We start from the raw sequence: 26710 nt of genomic DNA, 5'->3' as shown, positions 1-26710 counted from the left end.
TTTGTGACTCAAGAGACCTAGTGAAGAATGTTCAGTGTCAAGTTTTTACTTATTGTACAAATGGTAAGATCTATAGTCTTTAACCTCCCCATATAAAGAAACAAATAAAGCTTAGTCTAAAATGATTTAGACCATCATAAAGCTAAGCCATAGAAAATGACATGTGTTTTTGTTGCTCAGTTGGTACAGCATTGCATTAAAGATCCAGTTAATAAAATGAAGACGTTACGAATTGCAACCCACGGCTCACCCTTTCAAAGCACTACGGTGGCTGACACAGAACTAAGATGTCGTCACGTTTTCACTTCTTTGCCGAAGGGGATAACATATTAACACATTGCACCTTCAATGATGAAAGGGTCATTGGTTCAAAACTCAGGCAATGCTATAGTCATTTTGGGTAAATGCTACTGAAAAATATATAACTATAAACTCTAAGTATCCCAAATATTTGCTATATTTGCTAATCCACATGGGTGTTTAAACTTTGCAGGTGTCTGGAGCAGTTTGCCGGGCCAGCATGCCAATTCCGCAACCCTTGCTTGCACTCGCCATGCAGAAACGGCGCCACGTGCCTTGTCATTACTCAGGTCAACAAGGTAGACTTTGTCTGCAATTGTCACTTGGGCTACTCGGACAGATTGTGCCTCACCCCCACCGATAACGTGTGTTTTAACTCCCCGTGTCGAAACGGGGGCACCTGCGAACTCACCAGCATCCACAATTACAAATGTAAATGCCCACCGGGCTGGTCAGGTAAGAACGTATCCATCATGTCTTATGTTTGTTATGGGATCGTTTGCATTAAAACCGCAAACGATTACATATTTTGTCCTTATGTTTTGGCCCATAGGTAAGAACTGCCAGCAAGCCAATCCATGTGCCTCAAATCCGTGTGCCAACGGCGGTCAGTGCAGTCCCTTCGATTCCGACTACATCTGCCACTGCACGCCCTTCTTCTCAGGCCAAACCTGCAGGCAAGACGTCAATGAGTGCGCCCAGATTCCATCGCCCTGCAAGAATGGCGGCGCTTGTGAGAACGAGGTGGGCACGTATCGCTGCAGCTGCCCGGCGGAGTACGCAGGGAAACAATGCGAGACCCTCTATCAGCCCTGCAACCCCTCACCGTGCCTTCACGGAGGAACCTGCGTACAGAGGGGGGAGACCAGCTATGAGTGCTCCTGTTTGCCAGGTACTTAAAAGCTTCCTTGTTGGTTTCATTAGCGTTAGCTTTCATTAGCACACATTGTAAGATTTATATTTTATATATATACTTTGTAACTTTTAACTTTTATCTCAGTTTGAAACAAAACTTTACATAATTACATGATATCAAAATGTTTACATTTGTGAATCAACGTAAGGTAGGTATACCGTTTTTAACACTGATGTTTTATGTACTTGCTTAACAGCTGAGTTTATTTTTTATTTTTTATCGATAAAGTTTGTCCAGATTTTGGCCTAGATATTTTATATTTAACTTTTAATAAATCATATATTTATGTTTTTATATTTATTCTGTAATAAAGAAAATTAAGATATATCTTGATATAATACTGTATATATCGAGACTGTTCTTCTGAAACCTAAAATGTCCAAAACCGAAATATGGAGATATAATGTTTCAGAAAGACCGCAGCGATATATTAATTAAACAACGATCGATGTGTTATTTTTTATTTAAAAATGAATTAATATTATGAGGACTTACATCCTTTAAAGATGTGGTCATTTGATGACAGATCAATGGCCGCCCTTAACTCTAATCACCCGGAGGAAACTGGCCGGGCTTATTTTGACTCACAAGTGTCCTGTTGACGACACATGTTCCAGAAGCAAGACAAATGAGACCAGCCTCCTATCTGGGTCAGCACTGCACGTAGAGGTTTAGATGAGCTCAGTGGCTTTTCAATAACAATGTGCTATCAGTGTTTTCCACTACTTTGGCACACTGGATACGCCGCCTCTCGTAGCATGCTCTTCTCTACACCTAAAGAAACCTAGCTGCAGTAGCTCTGCCTGGATGTGTGCGTGTGTGAACAGGCCAGCAGGAAAATATTTGCACTTATCGAGAGGAAATGTCTGAACGACAACATCCTTCTACTAGTGTCCCTGGGTTTCAGTTAGTGTTGGCAGAACAAGAACGTGTGGATGTGTGCAGTAACACACTGAAACACACACATTTATTTGACTCGCGTCACCACATCTGCTAAAAAGACAACAGAAACCACTACAGAAATTATAATGGTTTTAATGGGAATTGTGTTGGTTTTTATAGAAACTGCAACAGTCTCAACTGCCCTGCTGAAAAAACTATAGAAACCATTAAAGACGTTTTTTTAATAATGGTTTTAAGGGGATTTTTATTGGTTTAAATGGAAACTGTAATGGTTCTACTGGTATGTGATGGATTCTTTTGGTGGGATGTTAAATCCTATTGGAAAAATGCCAAAGGAAAAACAAAACCATCCTTTTTGTTGTGTGTTTTGGGCATCATTCCAATAGGATTTAACAGGCACAAAACTAATGCGCGAATTTCGTACTGGGTTAAATAGTAAACAGCTTATGGTTCATAATGGGATTCTAATGGAAACCATTAGAACGTATATTAAATCCATTAGAATTGATGTGTGGTTTTTTAGCAGGGTGGAGCTCATATTATGTCAGACAGAAACTAACCTGAACCTACATTTAGGTGCTAAAAAGGAAAAATACTTGAGAATATTACATTTTATGAGACATCTCCTAACTGAACGTTTTGGAGTTAAATCGTAGGAAACTGTGGTTAGAGTCGGTTTGTAGGTGCCTCTACCTGAGATCTGGTACTGCCAGTCTTCTTAGAAACCAAAGACCGTTGACCGCAACAACAGTAACGACTGCTTTCATATGTAATAGCGAGTTTCAGAAACACTGTATTCCTTCTTTCACACTGGAAAACAATTGAATTTGCTATTACAAAGGATTTGCGTTATGCAATCTGATATAAATATATTGTTTTCATGACACAGCATGAGTTATATCAGCAAATTCTTCAGCAAATATTTGCTATCGGTGGCCGGTATGTTTGAGATGATGGGTTGCCTTATGTAGTTTTTATTTACGTGTTTTGTTTATGTTAAAATGGCTTTTTTTGGGTGAGTGCAAATTCAGATCGGAACCAGTTCCATGGGAGCAGATTTGAGCAGTAAAGTGAATCTGGGCACATTTGGCTTGTTGTTCAAACTGCGAAAAACTTTTATAGATCATTTTTTCACCTCGCCTCTCTCTCTCCAGGCTTTAGCGGTCAGAACTGTGAGGAGAATATAGACGACTGCCCGGACCATCGGTGTCTAAACGGAGGAACTTGTGTGGATGGAGTGAACACGTACAACTGCCAGTGCAAGCCGGAGTGGACAGGTGCAACAAGATTTATTTAATATCTGTGCCTCCATACATAAAAACCCTTTTAATTGCCAAATGATCTGTGTTTGGAATATAAAATGAAAGGGTATGCTAATTCCAGGTCAGTTCTGTACCGAAGACGTCAACGAGTGCGATTTGATGCCCAATTCCTGTCAGAACGGTGGGACGTGCTTGAACACGCACGGTGGATACAACTGCGTGTGCGTGAACGGCTGGACCGGAGACGACTGCAGCGAGAACATAGATGACTGCGCAGACGCAGCCTGCCACGCAGGAGCAACCTGTCACGATCGGGTGGCTTCTTTCCTCTGTGAATGCCCTCCCGGACGCACAGGTGCGCAATGCTTTTCTCGCACCTGCGAGTAGCGGTTTGAGGCACTTGTTTCAGTCACTGCAAAAATAAAATGTCTTGCTTTGTATTTTTATCTTGTTTTCCAGTACAAATAGCTAAAAATCGATCAAAATAATATAATAAATGTGCCAATGAGGAATGCAAAATTATAAAGAGCTCAAACTTCATTTAGAACTTTCGACTTTATGTTTCTCAAGTAGATCTTGATATCAGTTTTTTGTCGTAGGTCTCCTGTGTCACTTGAATGATGCTTGTATTAGTAATCCCTGTCAGAAAGGCTCCAACTGCGATACCAATCCAGTCAATGGCAAAGCCATCTGTACCTGTCCTCTGGGTTATGTCGGCCCAGCCTGTGACCAAGACGTTGATGAATGCTCTCTAGGTGAGGACCTACTAATATTTTAAACACACATATAAAATGTGTTTATCGAACTGCCTCTGTACTTATACATGTAGTTCATACATATTTATTTACAGAAAGGACCTTGTTTTTTCAGACACAGACAAAATAGTACTGTTTTATTATCATAAGTATATATGTGTCTATAATTGATTTATGTCAACTTTTTTTAGGTGCAAACCCTTGTGAGCATGCCGGAAAGTGTATCAACACAAAAGGTTCCTTCCAGTGTAAATGTCAGCAGGGATTTGTGGGAGGTCGATGTGAACTCGACGTAAACGAATGCTTGTCAAACCCCTGCCAGAACGATGCTACGTGTTTGGATCAAATCGGAGGCTTTAAGTGCATCTGCATGTCAGGTAACCAAACTTCACCAGGCCCTATTCTCAGACGAGAGCTTCTGTCATGGTGAAGTTTTGAAGCCAAAACCCAGAAGCGAGTTTTCGCATTTTGCGTTTTTCTTGTAATTTTCGTTAAATTATCATTCTAAATATTATTGAAATATTACGTTATAATTATATTATAAATGATAATAAACGTAAAACACACGAGTAATACCTCACTTTTTACATCTTGACAAATTCATTTTCATTTCAAAGTCATTTGTGAGAATGAATTGTCTCAGTATCATACACTTTTGTTGATCACAGAGCTTTTGCAATTATCCAAAAGCTCATGTTAAAATCCTTTTAGCTTTTTGTCGAGGGAACCAATGTGAACTTCTGGGTTGGTCTGGCAAAATACATCATCAGCACTCTACGCTCTTTATACTATATATGCCCACATAAAGGTGATGTCATTACCTACGAATAACATTAAAATCCAAAAAACTGCTTCTTAGAATTGTAACACCATTCAGTGTATATTCTGTTTATCATACACCCAAAGAATCACTGACATCACCTCTAAGCTGTTCTGAATTCTCTTACTAAAACCGAAGCTTTTTCTTCTTTATTAATTGGCAGGGTACACGGGATTCTTCTGCCAGATCAATACCGATGAGTGCGCCAGCATGCCCTGTCTCAACAATGGGAAGTGCATCGATAAGATCAACAACTACCAATGCGAGTGCCCCACAGGTGAGCCGGCAGGGGTCAATCACCTCCCAGGACAGAACAGAGAGGAGAACAGTAATCCCTGCCCCGAGGCTGGCTTAGTCAGCCCCGGCTAAACGCCCAGAATAACCCATAGAGAAGCTTCCAGAAAAGTTTGAATCCTAGGCAGTTTGTGCTTGAATAAGTTGCGAGGTGTATTTCATTTATGGATAGCAAAATTCAATTCAATTCAGTTTTATTCAGTTCATTATGGCAAAGCAGGTTTGTGCCAAACTTATTATCGTTTAGTTTACATTTTGAAATAGTTTTTTATACACAGTATATTTTTGTTTTGTTTTGATACGCTTTGTCACATAGCATTTATTTAGCATATTGCTATATAGGCTTAATCTATTTGGAATTTCCGTTTTAGTTTAGTTTAGTGGTGAACTTTAACTCATTTCAGTGCATTGCAATGTAACATTTCTCTATTAGCATAATATAATATCCTTTGGTTTGTACCAAAGTTATGTTTTAAAAGTATAATGCACATGGATAATATAATGCACATGGATAATATGCATGCACAATGTTTCATGATTGGTTTTGTTTTTACTGTTGCAGCCAGAATTCATTGCACAGTTTTTTTCTCAGTTCCAGTGAGATGAAAGTAATATTGGTGAAAGTGTAGCGTACATCTCATAACGGGATCAAAGACAAGTTTTGCAAAAGGCCCTTGAGGAAAAAAGCACATTTAGGATACAGAGGAATTCATGCATAAATGGGGAGGGGTCATAGCTGTTGTGCCATATGAGGCGTGTTGTGTAAGGGGAGGGGCCTTCTGGAACTCCAGCTCCAGGAGTGGTGCAGGAGTTTGGGAGGTGATACGCTGATGAACTGGAGGCCCGTCCCCTTCATCGTTTCAGATGGAAATCAGAGCACCTCTTCAGCATGCCGTGCAAGGACTCCCATTCACCAGTGTACACACCGAATCCATGACAACCACAATGGCCGCTTTTTTATATGTGCCATTTCAAAGAGTCCTCAAAAAATCCTGTTTTTTTTAAAAGATGCATAGGACAGAGCTTGATTTCAGAGACCAGGGGGTTTCAGGGAATGACGTGAGCGGGAAATATTTCTCAGGATTATCAGTATAACACATTTAACCAAAATGCCTAACCTTGTCTATTAACCTTTTGAAAGTCCCACGCCATGCCATCTGTGCAGACTTAGCATAGACTTAAACAGAAAGAAGGAAGAAATCTTTTCTTTTCACCTACATCAAGTAAACACCATGGCAACCATCAAGCAACATCCTAGCAACCGCCCTGGACGTCATAAAAACCACCCAGGAATGCCCTGGCAATTTCATTGTAATCTGATTCATTGTGTTGAGAAACTTGTATAGCCCCCAAGCCTTAAATATGTCCCATAAGTCTTTGCACTGATGGATTTGTAACCCATAGTGTGTTCAGACTGTATATTTGAACAGCGGACGTGTTTAGCGAGAGATTAAAATAACTGAAGTAGAGGACATGAACGTTGGGGGCTACGGGGCATTTGAATAGCAAGAGGTCAGGGGTTACGAGGGGCTTTTTTGGTGAGGCAGACTCAAAGTGGGGGGGGGTCAGAGGCTGGTTTGGAGAATTCACATTGTGATGGAAAACCTCTACGAGACAAAGGAGGCAACCGGCATGGCTTGGCATTCCATTGAACAGACAGTTCCTCTTTGTCTGATACCCTTGGTTGTGAACCCCCCCATTTAGCCCCCTTTTACTATGGCTGATTGAAAACCTGAGAGAGAGAGAGAGAGAGAGTATTGAATGCTGACCGGGGAGTGTAGATGAGTGTGAAGGAATGAAGCTGGTCATTCCGATGACCCCGCCCCTTACCTCCCTCCTCTTCTGCCCTCAGGATTCTCTGGTAGCCAGTGCCAGTTTGACATCGACGAGTGTGCAAGCACCCCCTGTAAAAATGGCGCCAAATGTATTGATGGGCCCAACATGTACACCTGCCAGTGCACAGAAGGTACGGTGATGCTGTCTGCTTGTTTTGATGCTTTTACACAAAGACATATGCTTCAGTTATGCGAAAAAAAAATTATTGAATGTGAGCTATTTAGAAAATTATGTTTTATATCACTTCTGATGAATGATGAACGATTCTGTTGAACGCTCAGCATACAAAAACTAAAAATGAGCAAATTCAGTTGTAGTCAAAAACAATTGACAGTCATGAAAAGGAATTGGTCAGTGTCTTATGAAATACAATAAACAAATCTGTCATTGTTAGGTTACACAGGACAGCACTGTGAAACTGACGTAGACGAGTGTCTCTCCAACCCGTGTCATTATGGCACCTGTAAAGACGGCCTGGCGTCCTTCACCTGTTCCTGCAACGCGGGTTACACGGGTCGCCTGTGTGAGACCAACATAAATGAATGTCTCAGTCAGCCATGCCAGAACGGAGGCACGTGCCAGGACCGGGAGAACGCTTACCTCTGTGTCTGCCCCAAAGGAACTGCAGGTGCCACGAGATTTATAACACGCTCAGTTAACAAATGACTACATTTTTGGAGTGGAAGATGTTTATATTGTCTGTGTTATGTGTTGCAGGTGTTAACTGTCAGGTTAATATAGACGACTGCAAAAGCAATCCCTGTGATTATGGACGGTGCATTGACAAGATAAATGGTTACGAGTGCGCTTGTGAACCTGGATACACAGGTGGGTATTGTCAACCAATCAGCACAGATCGTGACATCACATTGGCTTTTTTTATGACAAAGATGAAAATCAAAGAAATGTTTTGCTTTCGGGCTTTCGGAATGGAGAACAAAATACCATTTTCTAGTTTTTGTAATCCTAAATATGCCCTCGAGATTTTTTCAATTTCTCAAGTCACATAAAAAGTTAAAGATGTAATACAAGTTGTCTGAAACAATACCACGCTATCCTTTTCTTACAATGTCTCACAAGTGTCTTTTTAATTTATACACATGTACGATACAAATGAAGTAGTTTTGAGTTGTAGGCGGTACACTTAGTCCAGGTCTTTATCAGTATAGACCATAGAGAAGTCAACAAAGAGTTCAACAGGTGAGAAGGGCAACAAAGCAGGGCGGGGAGAGACAGCTGGCCAGCGAGCACACACACTGCCCGGGCGGTGGTATTGGCTTACAGTCCCACTCAATCCCCCGCCTGCCGAGCAGACACGCAGGCCGCCCCGCTCCTCCATTCAGCCCGAAAAAGATCTCCAGGACATCTGGGAGCTTGAAAGGAGAAAAGATTTGCAAAAGATTTGTGAAAGTCGATCTTTTAAAAGCGGGAAGTTGGCCGGCGCTTTAAAGTCAAGTGACAAACGAAACCCCTTCCTTTATGCTAGGCATCGTGTTGGGTGAACAGAGGAGCTGCCTCAAGTCGAGGCTATAAGCTGGGCCGTAAGCCTAGGGTTTCAGGGAAAACAAGAAATGGCCCAATGAATGGTGTCTGGTTAGGAATTAGGGCTTGAAACCTGATGTTATCTCAGATATGACAAAAATAGCTCGGGGTTTGGTGACAAATGTGATGTGTCATTTTTTTGCAGGGAAAATGTGTAATATCAACATTGATGATTGTGCCATCAATCCCTGTCACAATGGCGGAACATGCGTGGATGGAGTCAACGGGTATACGTGCCTGTGCCGCGAGGGCTATCACGACACCACCTGTCAATCACAGCTCAACGAATGCATCAGCAACCCTTGTATCCACGGACACTGTGAGGATAAAGTCAATGGGTATGGATTTTATTTCAACACATATTTTAGTACAGGACGTCCCGCACGATTTCAATTCCAAGATCCATCTAGACGTGTGATCTATTTTTTAAAACTTTGATCTTGATTCTTACAGATACAACTGTATTTGCGACTCGGGCTGGAGCGGCATTAACTGCGACATCAACAATAATGAATGTGAATCGAACCCCTGTATGAACGGAGGCACCTGTAAGGATATGACCAGCGGTTACGTCTGCACGTGCCGCGCTGGCTTCAGCGGTCAGTATCCTTTCTTTCTTACGTGCTGTGGGTGTTTTCTACGACCCATCGGTCCAAACTAACAGCGATGTTTGATTTTAGGTCCGAATTGTCAAACTAACATCAACGAATGTGCCTCCAACCCCTGCCTGAACCAGGGAACCTGCATCGATGACATAGCCGGATACAAATGCAACTGTTTGCTACCTTACACTGGTATGACTTCCGCTTTATTCATGTCATTTTTGTATGTATTTAGTATTTAGCTGCCGCAGTCAAAGGGTTCCTTAATAACAATAACGTCAAATTTTATCAAGCATACTTAGTGATTCATCTGTGTATTTGTAGTATACTTGTAAGTGTACTATTTCATCATTACTAAACATTTACGCATTTGACAGACGCTTTTATCCTAATCGACTTACATTCCATTATACTATACATTTGTTTCTAAGTATTTATCTAAGTAAATGAGATATAGTGTATTTCATTGGAATCGAATCCACAACCTTTGTGCGATTCTCTGCCAATTGAGCTACAGAAACACTTTTTTAAACTAAGCTTTAAGTATAACATTTGAATTTAGGTTCAAATTCATGTATACGTTTTGACGCTAGTATATCTATTTAGTTCATAAAAATGAACTGTCACAGTAGTTAACATTGAGTACTGGACTATTTTACAAATGCGTTTTTCATGTGAACTGCAGGTGATCTTATAGTTATTCTTTTACCTTGCTAGGTCAGTACTTGTAGCGCGTTTTTAGTTTATGAACGTTCACTTTGAAGTATACTCTCAGTAAACTTCTAGTATGTTGTTTTATACTGTACATATACACACAAGGCCAAGTAATTTAAGTATTTGCTGAGAAGTACATTAAAGGTTTTTATCCTAAATTATCTTGCAGAGCATTTAAGTGTTATCACGTCTTCCTCATTCAAGCTCCTGTAGGTCTTCAGTGAGTCCTTCAAGCATCTATGGTGGCCATACGGGAAAACTTGTATTCAGTGTACAACACATTCTTTCCTCTCACTGTGTTATTTGACAAAACAGATAATGATGTTCTGCCTCTGGAGCTGAAATCATATTTTTCCCAGTGACTTTCTTGGAAAAATCCACAGCGTTATATCAAGAACAACACAAATCTGATGTCAGCAGGGTGGGAACAGCAGCCTCTCATATTTCCTGTTTGCTCGACTTCCTCTCTCACAGAAACACAAATGGGCAGACAATGGCAGGAAAACCTGCTGGCTTCCTGCAGGGGCCGGCCGTCGTGGAAACAGATAGACCAAATGTGCTTTGCTTGCTAAGACTGACAGGCTAATCTACAGCAGAGAAAATGATGCTCTTCTATATTTACTGCCGTTGAGATAGCAAAAACCTCCCACAAAAAGGCCAAAAAAAATCTTGAATGAAATCCATTAGAAAACCTTTTTGCTTAGAGGTTTTAAATATAGGTTTTTTATAGACAGTTTCTGAAAATTAACTTTTTGGTTTGACATTTTAACCCCTAGGTGAGAACTGTGAGACCCTGTTGGCTCCGTGCAGCCCCAAACCATGTAAAAACGGTGGCGTATGCAAAGAATCCGAGGACTATGAGAGCTTCTCCTGCATTTGTCCTGAAGGATGGCAAGGTTGTCATTTGAAAACCTCATGCATTGACCAAATACAGTATATGTTTGTACACGTGTTGAAAACCTATTCTGTGCACTGTAGGCCAGACATGTGAGGTCGACATCAACGAATGCGTCAAAAACCCTTGTCGTAACGACGCCGCCTGTCAAAACTCAATAGGCAGCTACAAATGCAGCTGTAAGTCTGGCTTCACCGGCCGCAACTGCGAGACGGATATCGATGACTGCAAACCTAGTGAGTTTTCCCTCCGGTTTTATATAGTCATCAGTTTTACGGGGATTTTATTTTCTAAATCTTCCTATTTTTTCATCCAGATCCCTGCAGTAATGGAGGATTTTGCAAAGACAGGGTGGACGCGTTCACTTGCACCTGCCTCCCCGGTTTCCGGGGCAACAGATGCGAGGAAGACATCAACGAATGTGAGAGCAACCCGTGTAAAAATGGTGCAAATTGCACGGATTGTGTGAACAGTTACACATGTACCTGTCCACCTGGATTTAGTGGGATACACTGTGAGAATAACACGCCAGACTGTACGGAGAGGTAAGATCTGGGTAATTCACAAGGCCAAGGTCATAGGTTAGATTGGCAGGGGTTGCACAATGTATATCTTGAATCCACTATTTGCAAAACAGCTTCCGCCAAATGTAAAGATGTAAATTTGAGGGTAAATATTGACCTTTTCTAACAACAGTTACTGTTTTGTTAATGTTTTGGATACAACAAGCAATTGTTACAACCAAGACGAGGGAAACAAACAGTAACTGAAACACACCGAGGAACAAGTAGACAAAATTAAACAACCATGTACGAAGTTGAATTGCAAAATGGTGTCCAAAAATTTTTTAGTTTGCGTCAGTTCAAGTTATAGAGTCCATTTTAAAAGCTTCAATCTTCTAAATGCTAATTTTGTCAGTGTTTTGGTTCTTAATGGTTGATGGATATCCAACATATTCACACTAAAATGTAAAACTTTTAATGTTAATAATGATTTCATTGGGACTTTAATAGTAATGTTTGTGTATACAGTTTATTTTATTTTTATATGTAAATTAAAAAATAATTGTAAAATTGTCTAAAATGAAACGACTACTGATCTTAGGTCAGGTCATGTCTTGCCTTGCTATGATAAAGTATCATCTCACCAAAAAAGTATTTTTCTTCAATTGTCCACTAGCGCCCCCTATGGTGAACAAATGACAGTTATAATAATGAATTATTTAAAGAACTCTTTTGTTGCTGTTAATTCATTCACCAGATTTGACAATTTGAACAGATTTTTTATCAATTTTTCTTTTTCGAACCCAGCTCTTGTTTCAACGGAGGCAGCTGCGTGGATGGCATTAACAGCTTCACCTGTCTGTGCCCGACGGGCTTCACTGGCAACTACTGCCAGCATGACATCAACGAGTGTGACTCCAGACCCTGTATGAACGGAGGCACCTGTCAGGACAGCTACGGCACGTACAAGTGCACCTGCCCTCAGGGATACCACGGGCACAACTGCCAGGTAAAACAGATATTCAACATTAAAAATGTTTCACCCTATATTTGTATTTGTATTACTTTGATTGCAAAATGGATAAAAATAAATCTGATAATTAACCGATGAATCAATCCATAGCTAATTTATCAATAATTATAGATATTAAAACTAGTTAAAAAAATAAAGCAATAAATGAATTAAAATAGTATTTATGATATATATATATATATATATATATTATAAATTAAATTGGGATATACTTTTAAAGTGACTGCAGTGATATATTAACTTAAATGCAGGAGCTGGTGAACTGGTGTAAACCATCTCCCTGTAAGAATGGAGGCATCTGTCGACAAAGTGGTACCAAATACAGCTGCCGGTGTCAGACGGGCTGGACCGGCCTCTACTGCGATGTCCCAAGCGTCTCTTGTGAAGTGGCTGCCAAACAGCAAGGTACATTTATTATTTGTTCTTGTGCCTCTCCCATTACTTAACCAATGTGCGTTTTACATAAACTTTTGTATGAAGTTATTTATATTTTAACAATTCTTTCCAGGCATGGATGTGGCTGGACTGTGCCGTAACTCCGGCCAGTGTTTGGATGCCGGAAACACACACTATTGTCACTGTCAGGCTGGATACACAGGCAGCTATTGCGAGGAACAGGTGAACGAATGCATTCCCAATCCATGCCAGAACGGAGCCACCTGCACGGATTACCTTGGCGACTATTCCTGCGAAGTAAGTGAATATTTGTTGGTTAAGGAGAACGGCCTTAACTTGACCAGAGCAACAAAACATGCTCGGCAGACTCCATTCTCAAAGGTGTCATAATCATTAAAGCCTTAACATGTAAATCTCTCTTCTTTGTAAAAGAATTGCTTGTTTTGCAAAGAGGAAAGAAACCGCTAAGTAAACAGAAAGGGCCTTGTTTCATGTTTGTCATTCGTTCGCTCTCGTCTCTTGAAGTGCGTGCCAGGTTATCATGGAGTGAACTGTTCCATGGAGATCAATGAATGCCTCTCTCAGCCCTGCCAGAACGGAGGCACATGCATCGACCTGATCAATACCTACAAATGCTCCTGTCCGCGGGGAACACAAGGTCAGCCATCACTTCCTTCTCTCATTTGCTTTCTGTGCTGATCTCGGTCGTTCTTTATGAGGAATCAGCAGGCCTAGTCATGCACGTAAATTGATATTTCTTATCTTATGGGCGGATGTTTATTTCATAAAATGAAACAGATTTAGCATATTGCATTATATCAGTTTGACTAGCCGGACATTGTCGTTGTGATGCTCCAAAGGTTTCAGTTTCATTGTCATTGAGGAATATTGATTAAAATTATGTGTAAAATGCTCAAAAGGAATGAAAATACGACATTATTGTAATTAAAATTAAACCTAATTTCATTCCCAATAGCCCTGTGGGAAGCACACTAACATAAAGCCCCGGTGACCTCACAGTGACCCGAGTTTGATTCCCGTCTCAATGGTCCTTTGGCGGTCACTCTGCCCAACACATTCCAGTCTGCCATTTACATCCCTATCAAAATAAAGGCTCACATATAACTTAAACCTTTTTTAACCTTATATCCAATTCAAAATCATTGTTGGATATTAATTATACAAATAAATAGCGAAATCTAAATCATTGTTATAAATGTTTTTATTTGACACAATATTTGTTTACCGGCAATATTTGTCGTTCATTTGTATTTTTATTAGATCAGCAGATTTTTATTTCAAGGCCCCCTTTGTCCACAACAATATTTCAAGGCCCCCACTCACTTTTTACCCAATAAAATATTCTAGAACTTTGCTTTTAAGTTTATATAAATAACCAAATACTACAATATAATTTTACAATGTAGTTTTTTTTATGCGTGTTTTGTCTTATTTGAACCATTTTAATGCTTATTTGAGATTTTCCTGTGTCTAACTAAGCAACTCAAACAAGGCTGGTTTAAACTTTTTTAAACAGGGTAAAATGAGTTTGTAAAAACACACTTCTCTCTCCCTCTCTCAGGTGTTCACTGTGAGATCAACATTGACGACTGCACGCCCTTCACCGACCCCATCACCCTAGAGCCCAAGTGTTTTAACCAGGGCCGCTGCGTTGACCGGGTGGGCGGATACCACTGCATCTGCTTGCCAGGATACGTCGGAGAACGTTGCGAGGGCGACGTCAACGAGTGTTTGTCCAACCCTTGTGACCCCCGGGGCACACATAGCTGTACACAGCTCACGAATAACTACCGCTGCGAGTGTCGCACTGGCTACACAGGTATGGCAAGCAACTGGGGACCATCTCTCTGTGTCTCACCTCTCTGTAACACAAGCTAACATGAGCATGTTTGTGTTTCACCGCAGGTCAGCGCTGTGAGAAAGTATTTGATGGGTGTAAGGGAAAGCCTTGTAGGAACGGAGGTACATGTGCTGTGGCCAGTAACACTCCTCATGGGTTCATCTGTAAATGTCCACCGGTGAGGATCATACGCGGGTTTACATCATCTGTCATCATTTATGCTTTTACCTGTACATAAGATCTTTTTCATTTCACCTAAAAACTATTTTTATTACCGCCTTGCGTTTCCAACCTGTATGATAACAAAAACATAATTTTGGATCAACTATGTTAGTTTTAAAATATGTCTCCAAATGTTTTTTCTGAAGTGTTTTTTTTAGAAAAACAGATGCAAATGAGATACTTTATTAAAGAAAATATACATGAATACATATAAAAATACAGCAAATCAAAAAAGCTCACTAGAAATATCTACTGCATTTTTCTCTTCTTTTTTTGTTTGTCTAATAGTTGCTATTATTTTATGTAATAGCAGAAAATATGTGAAAAAAAACTTGCTGCCTGGAAACGAAGTGTACACAGACTACACATTTATAATATTAACAAAAAATATTATTACATTGACTTAAATGGTATAAATATTTTGTTGAATCATTCTCCTGCTACACAACATGCATACAGTTTTTGATACAGTTGATAATTAATAATATATATAGATTCAATTTTCTAAAGTTGCACATCACACTTTGCCAACTGCTTTACACTTCCTTATCTTTATTGGATTAAAATGTGCAATATAACATTTTTCAACTCATATATGTGTGTCTCATATAGGGTTTTACCGGCTCAACCTGTGAGTACGACGCCCACGCCTGTGGCAGCCTCCACTGCAAAAATGGCGGTACCTGTGTCTCCGGTCAAAAAAGCCCTAAATGCTTGTGTGCCCCCGCCTTTAATGGTCCCGAGTGCCAGGATCCCGCAGAGGGACACTGTACGAACAACCCCTGCTACAACGGAGGCACCTGCGAGTACATCTCAGAAGCTCCGTACTACCACTGCATCTGCCCCACCGGCTTCAATGGCCTGTTCTGCCACATCCTGGACTACAGCTTCCCAGGTGGCACAGGGCGAGACATCACGCCCGCTCCTGAGGTGACGGTCAGCTGCGAGGTACCAGAGTGCTTTAAGAAGAAGGCCAATAAGATTTGCGACAGCACCTGTAATAACTACGCCTGCGATTGGGACGGAGGGGACTGCTCGCTGAACTTCGTCGACCCGTGGCAGAACTGCTCGGCCGCGCTGCAGTGCTGGCTTTATTTCAACAACGGGAAGTGTGATGAACAGTGTCACAACGCTGGATGTTTGTATGACGGGTTTGACTGCCAGACACTGGAAGGCCAGTGCAAGTGAGTGGTGCTTTTTGCTTTAGCAATACTTCAGGTTAAGTGTGTCCATTTCTAATAATTTTTGCTTCTCTTAAAGTCCACTGTACGACCAATACTGCAAAGATCACTACGCAGACGGCCACTGCGACCAAGGCTGCAACAATGCCGAGTGCGAATGGGACGGGCTGGACTGCGACGGGAACGTCCCCGAAAAGTTAGCCGTCGGAGTCCTAGTTCTCGTCGTCCACATTATGCCCGACCAGCTCCGGAACAACTCATTCGGGTTTCTGCGGGAGCTCAGTCGGGTTCTCCACACCAACGTGGTTTTCCGGAGTGATGGCAAGGGAGAGCTCATGATCTACCCGTATTACGGTAATGAGCAGGAGCTGAAGAAGCACAACATCAAACGCTCTCTGGACAGCTGGGCCGACGCTTCCGGTAACGTCCTGAACTCTGTGAAGAACGGCATCTACAATATAGTGGTGGAAGGAGGAAGAAAACGCAGAGAGCTGGACAGCATGCAGATTAAAGGGTAAGAATGTGAAAATATGAGCATGTGTCTACGAGAATGAATGTTATTTGTAACGAGTCCTGTCTGTTACGGGTGCTAGAATCCAGGCTTCAGGTAACATTTGACTTATTTAGCAACACTGCTTCATTTTATCCTTGTTTTCCATCAGCTCTGTGGTGTACCTGGAAATAGACAACCGTCAATGCTACCAGCAGACCTCCGAGTGCTTCCAGAACACCAACGACGTGGCGGCCTTCCTCGGAGCTTTGGCTTCCAGCGGCAATCTGAATGTGCCTTACTACATCGAGGCGGTCACAAGTGAGTGTTAAACACACGTGCACCACACAGGTAGGCACGGGTGTCGTCGCGTGCCTAACGCATCCCCATAATTCTCTCAAACAAGAGCGGCCTCCCATCTTATTCAGTTGTATTCCAACCGCATTCACCGCCGCCAACCTTTAACCTTGCACCGCGAGCCGCCTCCTACAGCGGATTACAGGGATCGCTTTGAAGTTTGTGTGTTTCTTCCATATAACAATGAAGCGAATGCGCATCAGACGGACTAAACAATCAATGCCGCAGTCTGGTACCAAATCCACCGGCTTCGGGCAAATAGCTAATTGATACAAACTCATTTGTCCCGACGAGATACTCTTACGTACGTCCGCACAACGTACATCTGAAATGGTGGGGGCTGGCGCAACCTTAACCTTGTTGAACGTAGCCGGACTTAATGTATCTCCAAGGGTTTAAGTGAGCAGAGTTTATCATTTCAAAATCGTTAGCGGAGAGAGCCCGGAAAAAAACGCGGGAGGAGAAAAAATTGATCGGGAGTGTGCTAGAAGTTGGGAGTCTTTGTTATCTCGAAAATCCTTATAAATCCTTCGTCTTTACAGCTTAAAGTGTGCGCAGTAATTTGAAGTTCATTAATCCCTCTCTTTTTTTCCCCTTAAAGAAGAAGTGGTAAAGTTGTCTCCAGGGCTGAGAAAGGGGAGAGGAGGTGTTCAGTTCCCTCTTTTCTTTCCTCCTTCGTTTCTTATTTGCCAGCTCATTCTTTTTGATGAGGAGCGGTTAGCAATTCTGATTACCTCAAACGCCTATCTACCGTCCGCCCATCTCCGGGTCGGCACGAGGCAATTTACTCCTCACCTTCGCGCGAGGAACCGGACCCGTCCGGCACTTTTGTGGGTCTGACATGTCGACCCTTCTTGTTTCAGGCAGGATCGAGGAGCAGCCCATAGAGCTGTACCCTGTGTATGTGGTTCTGGCGGGACTGGCGCTGTTGGCCTTTGTCGCAGTGGGAATGGTCGCCTCTCGAAAACGTCGCCGTGAACACGGCCAACTTTGGTTTCCAGAGGGTTTCAAGACCAGCGAGCCGAGCAAAAAGAAGAGGAGAGAACCGGTCGGCGAGGACTCTGTCGGTCTGAGGTCAGTACGCAGTGGCATCTTTGGAGATCTGGTGGCATGTAATATTTTGGAAGTTTAACTAAGATTTGCTCTATGATGGAATTGGTAGGGTTTGATTGATGTTTCTCAAGAAGTACTTAAAGAAATATGTATAACAGCAAATTTTTGTGTGAATAGGCCACTGAAGAACTCCGACATTTCTTTAATGGATGACAACCTGAATGAATGGGGCGAGGAGGAAACGCTGGACACCAAACACTTCAAGGTGAGCAAAGCAACCCCTCATATTTTTCTATGATGAGACAAATCAAGCAAACCACATTTATTTACAATAAAGTTCTTGATAAATCATATTTGAAAGTAATGCTCAGTGGAGAAGCAGGTCTTTGAATGTGTTCTTTCTCTCTTTCAGTCTGAGGTGCAGGCGATGCTGGATTTAGACGATCAGACGGACCACCGGCAATGGACCCAGCAGCATCTGGACGCAGCTGACCTGCGCATTCCCTCTATTGCCCCAACACCCCCTCAGGGCGAGATTGAGAACGACTGCATGGACGTCAATGTCCGGGGACCAGGTTGGCCATTGTTATATTATTACAATATTATTTATGCACATATTGTTTTGAATATATTTAGCGTGATATTATTTTAAATGAATTTTAATATACATTTACAATAGTTATTTATTAAATATACATCATTATATATGACGTTTATATGTATATATATTTTTGAATTATAAATTCAAGGGATATATGTATATATATATTTTATTTCTTGTATTTATAATGCTATACATATTTACTTATATAATGCTTTCATTCATTATTATTACATTTATTTTTACAGTAGTTGTTATATTTTATATACATATATTAAATGATATCCTGTACTATTTTATTGTAGTTGTTGTATATAACATATTTTTTTATTATTTCATATTATTATTATCATCAATATAATAAATTATTAAGTATATTTAATGTAATAATATATGCATTATATAACTATGTATTTAACTATAGCCATATTAATCAAAAGCTAAGAATATGCCTCGTACTTTAAATGAGATGTTTGACTAAGAAATTGTAATATGTATTTATTTATTAGAATATTGCAGATTTTTAATGCAGTGAAAATAATTGTACTTGTCTAGCTTATAAAGATGAGGAGGTCGTGTTCCTTTTGATTTCTTTTTGAGGGCCAGTGCAGTAGGTGTCTTTGTTCAAAGACTACACCTGTTCTCTGGTTTGCGCAATGTGTATGTGCGTCGAGCGCTGGGTTGAGAAACTGAATGGAGCTTTAAGTAGGAGTTAGTGCTCAGGGCCCTGAGGGAACAGAAATGCACTTCAAAGGCTCTGACTGAGAGCTAGAAATCCTGGGGTGTGATTTTTTTTTGCAGTTTTAAAGATTTTTTGGGTTTGTTTCACAATATTCAGCTTACACGTGTTTTGTTAATTGAAACACAGTATGAGACGGTCTTTATATAAGCACTGATATACCCCGACAACACTGTCAGATGGTCAAAGACAACATTCTTTCACAAGATATTTTCTTTATTGGGGGATTGATGTTTTTAAATCGACCAAATCAGGTCGGATCTGGGAATAGCGGTTCGTTTGAAGTTGAGAAGGCCCTGTCGAAGTCAGGGCAGAAAACAGCTCCTCAGAGATGATGATACTCAGTTTTAGCAGCGATTGAGATTTCAAAGCCCGGCCTTACCAAAGCACCACGCTTCATTAAAATCCCTTATCGAAGTGATCTAGGGTGATTCAGAAAGGCAACGCGTCCAATCCAACTTTGATTTGTTTGTTTCCTTGGCGTCTGTTACTTCACTTTAAGAAAAGAAATGTGTAAGTTTACCATCAGAAAAGCCTCAGTCAGAGGAAAATGTAAAGCTCGGAGGTTGGATTTTAGAGCTCTTTAGGAGAAATTTCGAAAACAAATGAAAATTTATATTAATACTTAAAAAAATTAATCTAGATAGTCAATATAATTCATTGAATGTATTGTCAAATCTGAATATACTTATCAACACAAATGATAAATCTTTTGTCCTCTTTAGACGGCTTTACCCCTCTCATGATCGCGTCCTGCAGCGGGGGAGGACTTGAAACAGGAAACAGTGAGGAAGAAGAAGACACCACCAACGTCATCAATGACTTCATTTACCAAGGCGCCAACCTTCACAACCAGACAGACCGTACGGGTGAGACCGCCCTGCACCTGGCTGCCCGCTACGCCCGCTCTGATGCTGCCAAAAGACTTCTGGAGGCCAGCGCAGACGCCAACATCCAAGACAACATGGGAAGAACTCCTCTACACGCTGCAGTGGCTGCAGATGCGCAGGGAGTTTTCCAGGTGTGCGAGTTGGGGTTGCATGAGGGAATGCAGTGTGATGTTGCATATTCACACTGATGAATACGTGCTCAAATGTAAGATTTTTATCACATACATTCATACATTGCTCTATTATTTGTCATGCTGCAGATTTTGATTCGGAACCGTGCCACAGACCTAGACGCCCGCATGCAAGATGGCACCACTCCTCTGATACTGGCAGCGAGACTGGCGGTCGAGGGCATGGTGGAGGAACTCATTAACTGCCACGCTGATGTCAACGCTGTCGATGATTTCGGTACGACTGAATTTATATATTGATATTAAAAATGTCATTTAAACACAAGGGTCATATTTGCTCACAACATGAATTTTTTGACAGAACTAAAACATTAAACGATTATTTGGTAACACTTTACAGTAATGTGCTGTTTTTGAACAATAAGTTAATGCATTAGCTCACATGAAGTAACAATGAACAATACTTCTTCAGCGTTTATTAATAATAATTCATGTTAATTTACTGTTAAGCATTTACTAATACATTATTAATATCAAATGTTGTCACTGTTAACATGAGGTAATGCGAAATGAACTGACATGAATAACTGTATTGACACGATCTAACCATGATCTTTTCCTAGTCACACAAACACCTAGAATATATACATACTGTACAAATTTCAAAAAACATCCCAGAATGCACCTCATGGAGTTGGTTTTGAAAGGTGCGAAGCAGTATAGGTAAACATTTGAAAGAAACAAATATATAAGAAAGTTTAGATACTTATTATAGTTTTGTTAAGAGTTTTGTTGTTTTTATTAATATTTTGAGTTCATATTCTTAAATTAGGTTACGTGCCTTGGTCACTTTATAACATCTTTTGTTTGTCTTTTATGTTACTATGTAATGTATACAAATATTTTTTGTGCCTAAAAGGAATTGTTCACTTTCAACATTCATCTTCATGATAATTTACTCACCCCATTGTCATCCAAGATGTTTATGTATTGTTTTATTTAGTTAAAAAGAAATTAAGGTTTTTGATGAAAACATTCCAGGATTATTCTCCATATAATGGACTTCAATGGACTCCAAACAGTTGAAGGTCAAAATCACAGTTTCGGTGCAGTTTCAAAGAGTTTTAAAGCATACCAGACAATGAATAAAGGTCTTATCTAGCTAAAATTCTTAAATGTATATGCGTTATAAGCTCTGTTCTGCAAAGCGCGTTCATTACTTCACGTAATAAGTAGCCTAATTACGTTGAATAGGTCATTCTTGCCTAGGCAGAAGTACAGAGTCAGTATTTACAAGTTGAATGTGCAAATACTTAGTCAAACGCTGTTTACATAAAAAGTGAGTTAAAAGGTAAATTTTGATTTTGAACTTGGGATGAGATGTATTTTTTCGCCTTGCCCTACCAACGTCAAGCGTGACCTTTTCAATGTAATATCTTTTTTGTGAAGTAGTGAACACGCTTTGCAGAACAGAACAAGGCTAGCATTTGTGTTCACAAAGCATACACATTTTTATTTTTTTTAGAAAATGACCGAACGTTTTGCTAGATAAGACCCTTATTCATCGTCTGGTATCGTTTAAAGCCCTTTGAAGCTGCACTGAAACTGTAATTTTGACCTTCGACCATTTGGAGTCCATTGAAGTCCACTATATGGAGAATAATCCTGGAATGTTTTCATCAAAAACCTTAATTTCTTTTCGACTAAAGAAAAAAATACATAAACATCTTGGATGACAACAGGGGTGAGTAAATTGTCATGAAAATGTATGTAAAAGTGAACAATTCCTTTAAAGGAATAGTTTACCTTCAAGATTAAAAATCCTGTCATTTTTTTCTCACCCAGTTATCATATTAAACCTGTGTCATTTTCTTTCTTCTGCAAAACACATAAGAAGATATTTTGAAGGATTTTGGTAACCAAAAACCAAACCAACGGTTTTCTGATTTTGCAAAATATTTTTGTCTAAATGTGCAGAAGAAAGAAAGTCATACAGGTTTAAAATGTCAAGAGGGCATGTAAAGTTTCCATTTTGAAGGGGAACTATCCCTTTAAACTTATTTCAGTTAATTGCTGAAGCAACATTTCAAAGTTTTCAAAGAATATTTTGCCTGATGTTATATTTCAATTTTGTTTAAATGTTTTAGTTTAAGTAAATATAATACCCTTGCTTTGACTCACAGTTGACTCCGTGTGTACTAAAGTGAGGTTTTGTTTGAATGTCACATTTATAACAATTGTGTTTTTTGTATGTAGGTAAGTCTGCTCTTCACTGGGCAGCTGCTGTAAATAATGTGGATGCTGCTGTCGTGTTGCTAAAGAACGGTGCAAATAAAGACATGCAGAACAATAAGGTAAGAGCACTTGATAGTATGGTATCTAAAAATTATTTACATTAAGAGATTGGGCATTAAGAGAAGAGTTAAAGCTGCAATCTACAATGTTTGCCTCTATATCGCCATCTCGGTTTGAAACATATAAATACAGGCGACTTCACATACTTATCTTTACATGGGTCAAATAATGTCAAACTGACATTTCTTCACACTAAATGTATCCAACAGCTTAAATGATTAATGTAAGCTTACCATTGTGAATCGGGGTAAGACAAACCAAACAACAAAATGCTTTTGGCTTACTAATATTTGTTTCCCATGTTCAGGAGGAGACTCCTCTGTTTTTGGCAGCGAGGGAGGGAAGCTACGAGACCGCCAAAGTTCTCCTCGAACATTTTGCCAATCGAGAGATCACCGACCACATGGACCGTCTCCCACGAGACATCGCTCAAGAACGAATGCACAACGACATTGTGCGGCTCATCGACGAGTACAACCTGGTCCGCAGCCCTCCCATGCACAGCGCTTCCATCTGCACCACCCTTTCTCCACCGCTCTGCTCTCCCAACGCCTTCATGGGAGGCATGAAACCCTCCGCCCAAAGCAAAAAACCCAGAAAGCCCAGTGCGAAAGGAATCGGATGCAAGGACGGCAAGGATATGAAAGTCAAGAAGAAGAAGAATCCGCAAGATGGAAAGGGAAATTTGTTAGACAGCTCGGCTGTGCTCTCGCCTGTGGACTCCCTGGAGTCGCCCCACGGGTACATTTCAGACGTCGCCTCGCCGCCCTTGATGACATCACCATTCCAACAATCACCCTCTATGACACTTAATCAACTGCAGGGAATCTCAGACGCCCACATGGGCATCAATCACCTGGGTATGACCAACAAGCAAGACCTGACGCACATGCAGTTTGACCCGATACTCCCTCGCCTCACCCATCTGCCGGTGGCGGGCTCTACTGGATCGTCCGGAATGAATGGCCAGTGCGAGTGGCTCGGTCGGATACACAGCGGCATGGGTCAGCCGAGTCAATTCGGAGCCATGAGGAACACCTCAGGTCACCGATCCAACCAACACGGTCTCATGACGTCTCTCCACAACGGCCACCCCGCTGCCACCCTATCTCAGATGATGCACTACCAAGGCATGCAGAACACGCACCTGACCGCGCAGCCGCATATAATACAGCAGATGCAGCAGAACATGCAACAGAGACAGCAGCAGGGCATCCAGCTCCAGAGCTCCAACCCCAGCGGCGTGAGCCAAAACTTCATCAGCGGTGATCTGGGTGGACCGGAGCTCCAGCAGGGCACCGGGAACAGCATGCCCATCCACACGATAATCCCCCAGGAGACCCAACTGTTAAACCCGTCCTCTCTGGGTCCCAGCATGGCCGGCACGCAGTTCCTAACACCGCCCTCCCAGCACAGTTACTCGGCCACTATGGATGGCAACACACCCAACCACCAACTCCAAGTGCCTGAGCACCCTTTCCTCACGCCCTCGCCGGGTTCACCCGACCAGTGGTCCAGCTCCTCGCCCCACTCCAATATGTCGGACTGGTCCGAAGGCATTTCCAGCCCTCCCACCAGCATGCAGTCGCAAATGGGACACATACCAGAGCAGTTCAAATAAAACCGTGCACTCTTTCAAACCATAATTACTAACCATGTTTTTTTTATTTATTGACGTTTTCTTATTTATGTTTTCACCTGTTTTTTGGGGGCAAAAAAATATCTTGATAATAATAATGAAGTTGAAAATGTCATGCAACATATGTAATGTATATTGCTCACATGTACACACTGGGTATTTATTGGTCTAAAAATTTGCCTCTTTTATTTCAGTTAAGGATTGGCCATCATTTATTTGATTTGTTATACCTAATTTTGTAACAACAGTTCTTGTATGGGCATTTTAGAAAGCAGGTGGTTTTTTTACAACAAACTTCAGCGTTAACTAGATTTGTGTTGTCTGAAACAAGCTGCTTTGACGTTATTAGAAGACGAATGACTGATGAAAAGTTCTTGTTGTTTTTGTTCTGGTTATGTTCTCATTCCTTTTTGTTACAGAGTCTATACTACAAATGAAGTAGTGGTGTTGTTACCGTTGAACATTTGTATAGAATGATTTGTTCTTTCTTTACCGCATATTAAATACCTGCAAAAGCAGATTTCGAAATGTTCCCTGTGAGCGTGGAAGCAAGTGAGGATCTGAGGAAATACTTGATGTCGACTTGTGTGAAACAGGTGCAGCGTCAAGTGCTCTGTATTTTTCCTCCAGTTTGGTGGAATTGGTCACGTGGCCAAAAGCGTCTGGGGTTTTATGGAGGTGTTTCAAATTGAACTTCTCTTTATACTGTACTTCCAGTTTAGTAACTTTGTTTGAGCCTATGGCTACTGTAAATAGATACACTGTATGCGTTTGTCATGTTAACTTGATTTTGTTTCAGAAATCTTACGTGTGCCATGGATATTTTACATATTTTAATGTTATGTAGTTACAGTTTCTATCATACGCAGAACGTATATATTTTTCTCAGTGTCACTGGGCTAGAGACACATATAAGAGACGTATACACCGAATGGTTAGAGGATACGCCATATAAACGTACACTGTTAGATGATTTATGACTCACTATTTATTGTCCAATAGTTTGTCACAATATAAAGGGACATGGTGGTGTCATATATGATCCTCTCTAAGTATCGATAACAGCACTGATTATACAATATCTGTAAATGTGTAGTTAACACCCAGAGATTTTCCTGTCGGTTCTGCGGTCTGTAAATGTTTCTTTGGATAATAAAAGATACCAACGTGTATTGAGATTTCAGTTTCCGGTGTGTTATATTATAGTTATCTAGCTTTCACTCTAGCTTTCATACGATTTCACACACTTGACCAGAATAACATACAGGTCTGAAGATCTTAAAGGTGGCAGTAGACATGCTATTAGTGTCACTGTTTATATGTACAGAAAATGATATCGAGCATGATAAAAATTTTCCCCTTCATATTTGGTTCTTTCAAAATCATTCTGGCTAGGTTATTTATATAAGCTAGATTTGCACCCCAAAGAAAAAGTCATGTTTGGTTTTCAGTGGTTTTAATAGAATGTCGTGCATCGCCATCTGTTGGTGGGTACATGCCATCTTTGACTGCATCAACAGCGCCATCTGCTGCTGAAAGAAGAAATGCACGAATCATCGGCATGGCCGAATGGGCAATTTGGGCAAAAATCTAAAAATGTGAAATAACTGGCATATTTTCACGCTTTCTAAAGTTGCTCAGAGGCTTTTGTTTTATCCCAAGGATTAAAAGAGAAATTCAATGAATGGTCCAGAAACAAATAAATTGAGGAAGGATTGCTTGAAGAACTAAATTGACTGTAATTGTCAACCATTACCAACATCTGTATGAACTAAACACAGAAGGCTTAAATGTATGCAGCTTTACTGGCACTTTCCTAAATTAATTTGAATAAGCTGAATAAGAAAAACCTGTCATTTTCTTTGTCAATTGGCTATATGAACTATGTGAAGCCAAAGCACAATTTCGTCATTATTTTTTAATGAATTCTGCAAAATGTTGCCATAACTGAAGAAGAATTCGGTAGTGAGAAAAAGAGACAATTAATCCTTTATTTGGGGAAATAAATTCAGTTCTGTTATGCAAATCATTAGTATTTAAGTATGTTTTAGTAGTGTGTGAGCTTTAGGTTTTCTATTGTATTCTACATGTGCTGGCTGCGTATGTGCAACATAGTTAGATGTTTGTATTAACATGAAAAGTTGGTCTGATTCAGCTGTGCACATTCAATATTGTGGCCATTTCTAAAACATTACCAACATGGGAAGTTTTGTCAAAAATTAAGTATTTAAATGATCAACTGTTAGTGTTTGGGTCAATAAAAATAAAAAACTCATTTTTAAATACTGTTATATTTACTTGTGACTCTTTTTTTGTGTTGATTTAAACAAAATCTTAATAGGTCAATACAATCATTGTTAAATTATATTTTGTTGTGTTTCAGCGGTGAAAACATTTGGGGAGAGGAAGAACATTCTAAA

General features: G+C 40.5%; 1 protein-coding gene across 2 annotated transcripts in view; it reads left to right on the top strand.

Moving 5' to 3' along the window:
- Window positions 1–25460, top strand: part of notch1b (notch receptor 1b) — a 37604-nt gene extending 12144 nt beyond the window's left edge. The window contains exons 3-34 of one of the 2 annotated variants that reach the window (XM_079486649.1): window positions 494–756; window positions 854–1192; window positions 3274–3396; window positions 3503–3736; window positions 3981–4136; window positions 4328–4513; window positions 5120–5233; window positions 7103–7216; window positions 7481–7714; window positions 7804–7914; window positions 8774–8966; window positions 9082–9227; window positions 9309–9422; window positions 10721–10840; window positions 10923–11075; window positions 11156–11384; window positions 12150–12351; window positions 12627–12780; window positions 12884–13068; window positions 13297–13429; window positions 14354–14611; window positions 14698–14810; window positions 15467–16038; window positions 16115–16549; window positions 16698–16846; window positions 17746–17956; window positions 18113–18200; window positions 18348–18510; window positions 20001–20296; window positions 20426–20573; window positions 22553–22650; window positions 22959–25460. In XM_079486649.1, the coding sequence (XP_079342775.1) occupies window positions 494–756; window positions 854–1192; window positions 3274–3396; window positions 3503–3736; window positions 3981–4136; window positions 4328–4513; window positions 5120–5233; window positions 7103–7216; window positions 7481–7714; window positions 7804–7914; window positions 8774–8966; window positions 9082–9227; window positions 9309–9422; window positions 10721–10840; window positions 10923–11075; window positions 11156–11384; window positions 12150–12351; window positions 12627–12780; window positions 12884–13068; window positions 13297–13429; window positions 14354–14611; window positions 14698–14810; window positions 15467–16038; window positions 16115–16549; window positions 16698–16846; window positions 17746–17956; window positions 18113–18200; window positions 18348–18510; window positions 20001–20296; window positions 20426–20573; window positions 22553–22650; window positions 22959–24272 (7348 nt within the window). In that variant the 3' untranslated portion in view covers window positions 24273–25460. Of the gene's footprint in view, window positions 1–493; window positions 757–853; window positions 1193–3273; window positions 3397–3502; window positions 3737–3980; window positions 4137–4327; window positions 4514–5119; window positions 5234–7102; window positions 7217–7480; window positions 7715–7803; window positions 7915–8773; window positions 8967–9081; window positions 9228–9308; window positions 9423–10720; window positions 10841–10922; window positions 11076–11155; window positions 11385–12149; window positions 12352–12626; window positions 12781–12883; window positions 13069–13296; window positions 13430–14353; window positions 14612–14697; window positions 14811–15466; window positions 16039–16114; window positions 16550–16697; window positions 16847–17745; window positions 17957–18112; window positions 18201–18347; window positions 18511–20000; window positions 20371–20425; window positions 20574–22552; window positions 22651–22958 lie in introns of those variants that run through there. The other variant, XM_079486650.1, reaches the window with a different exon arrangement.
- The last annotated feature ends 1250 nt before the right edge of the window (window positions 25461–26710 follow it).

The sequence above is a fragment of the Barbatula barbatula genome, assembly GCF_947034865.1.
Source record: "Barbatula barbatula genome assembly, chromosome: 2".
Classification (NCBI taxonomy): domain Eukaryota; kingdom Metazoa; phylum Chordata; class Actinopteri; order Cypriniformes; family Nemacheilidae; genus Barbatula; species Barbatula barbatula.
This window is presented reverse-complemented; position numbering and strand designations above follow the sequence as displayed.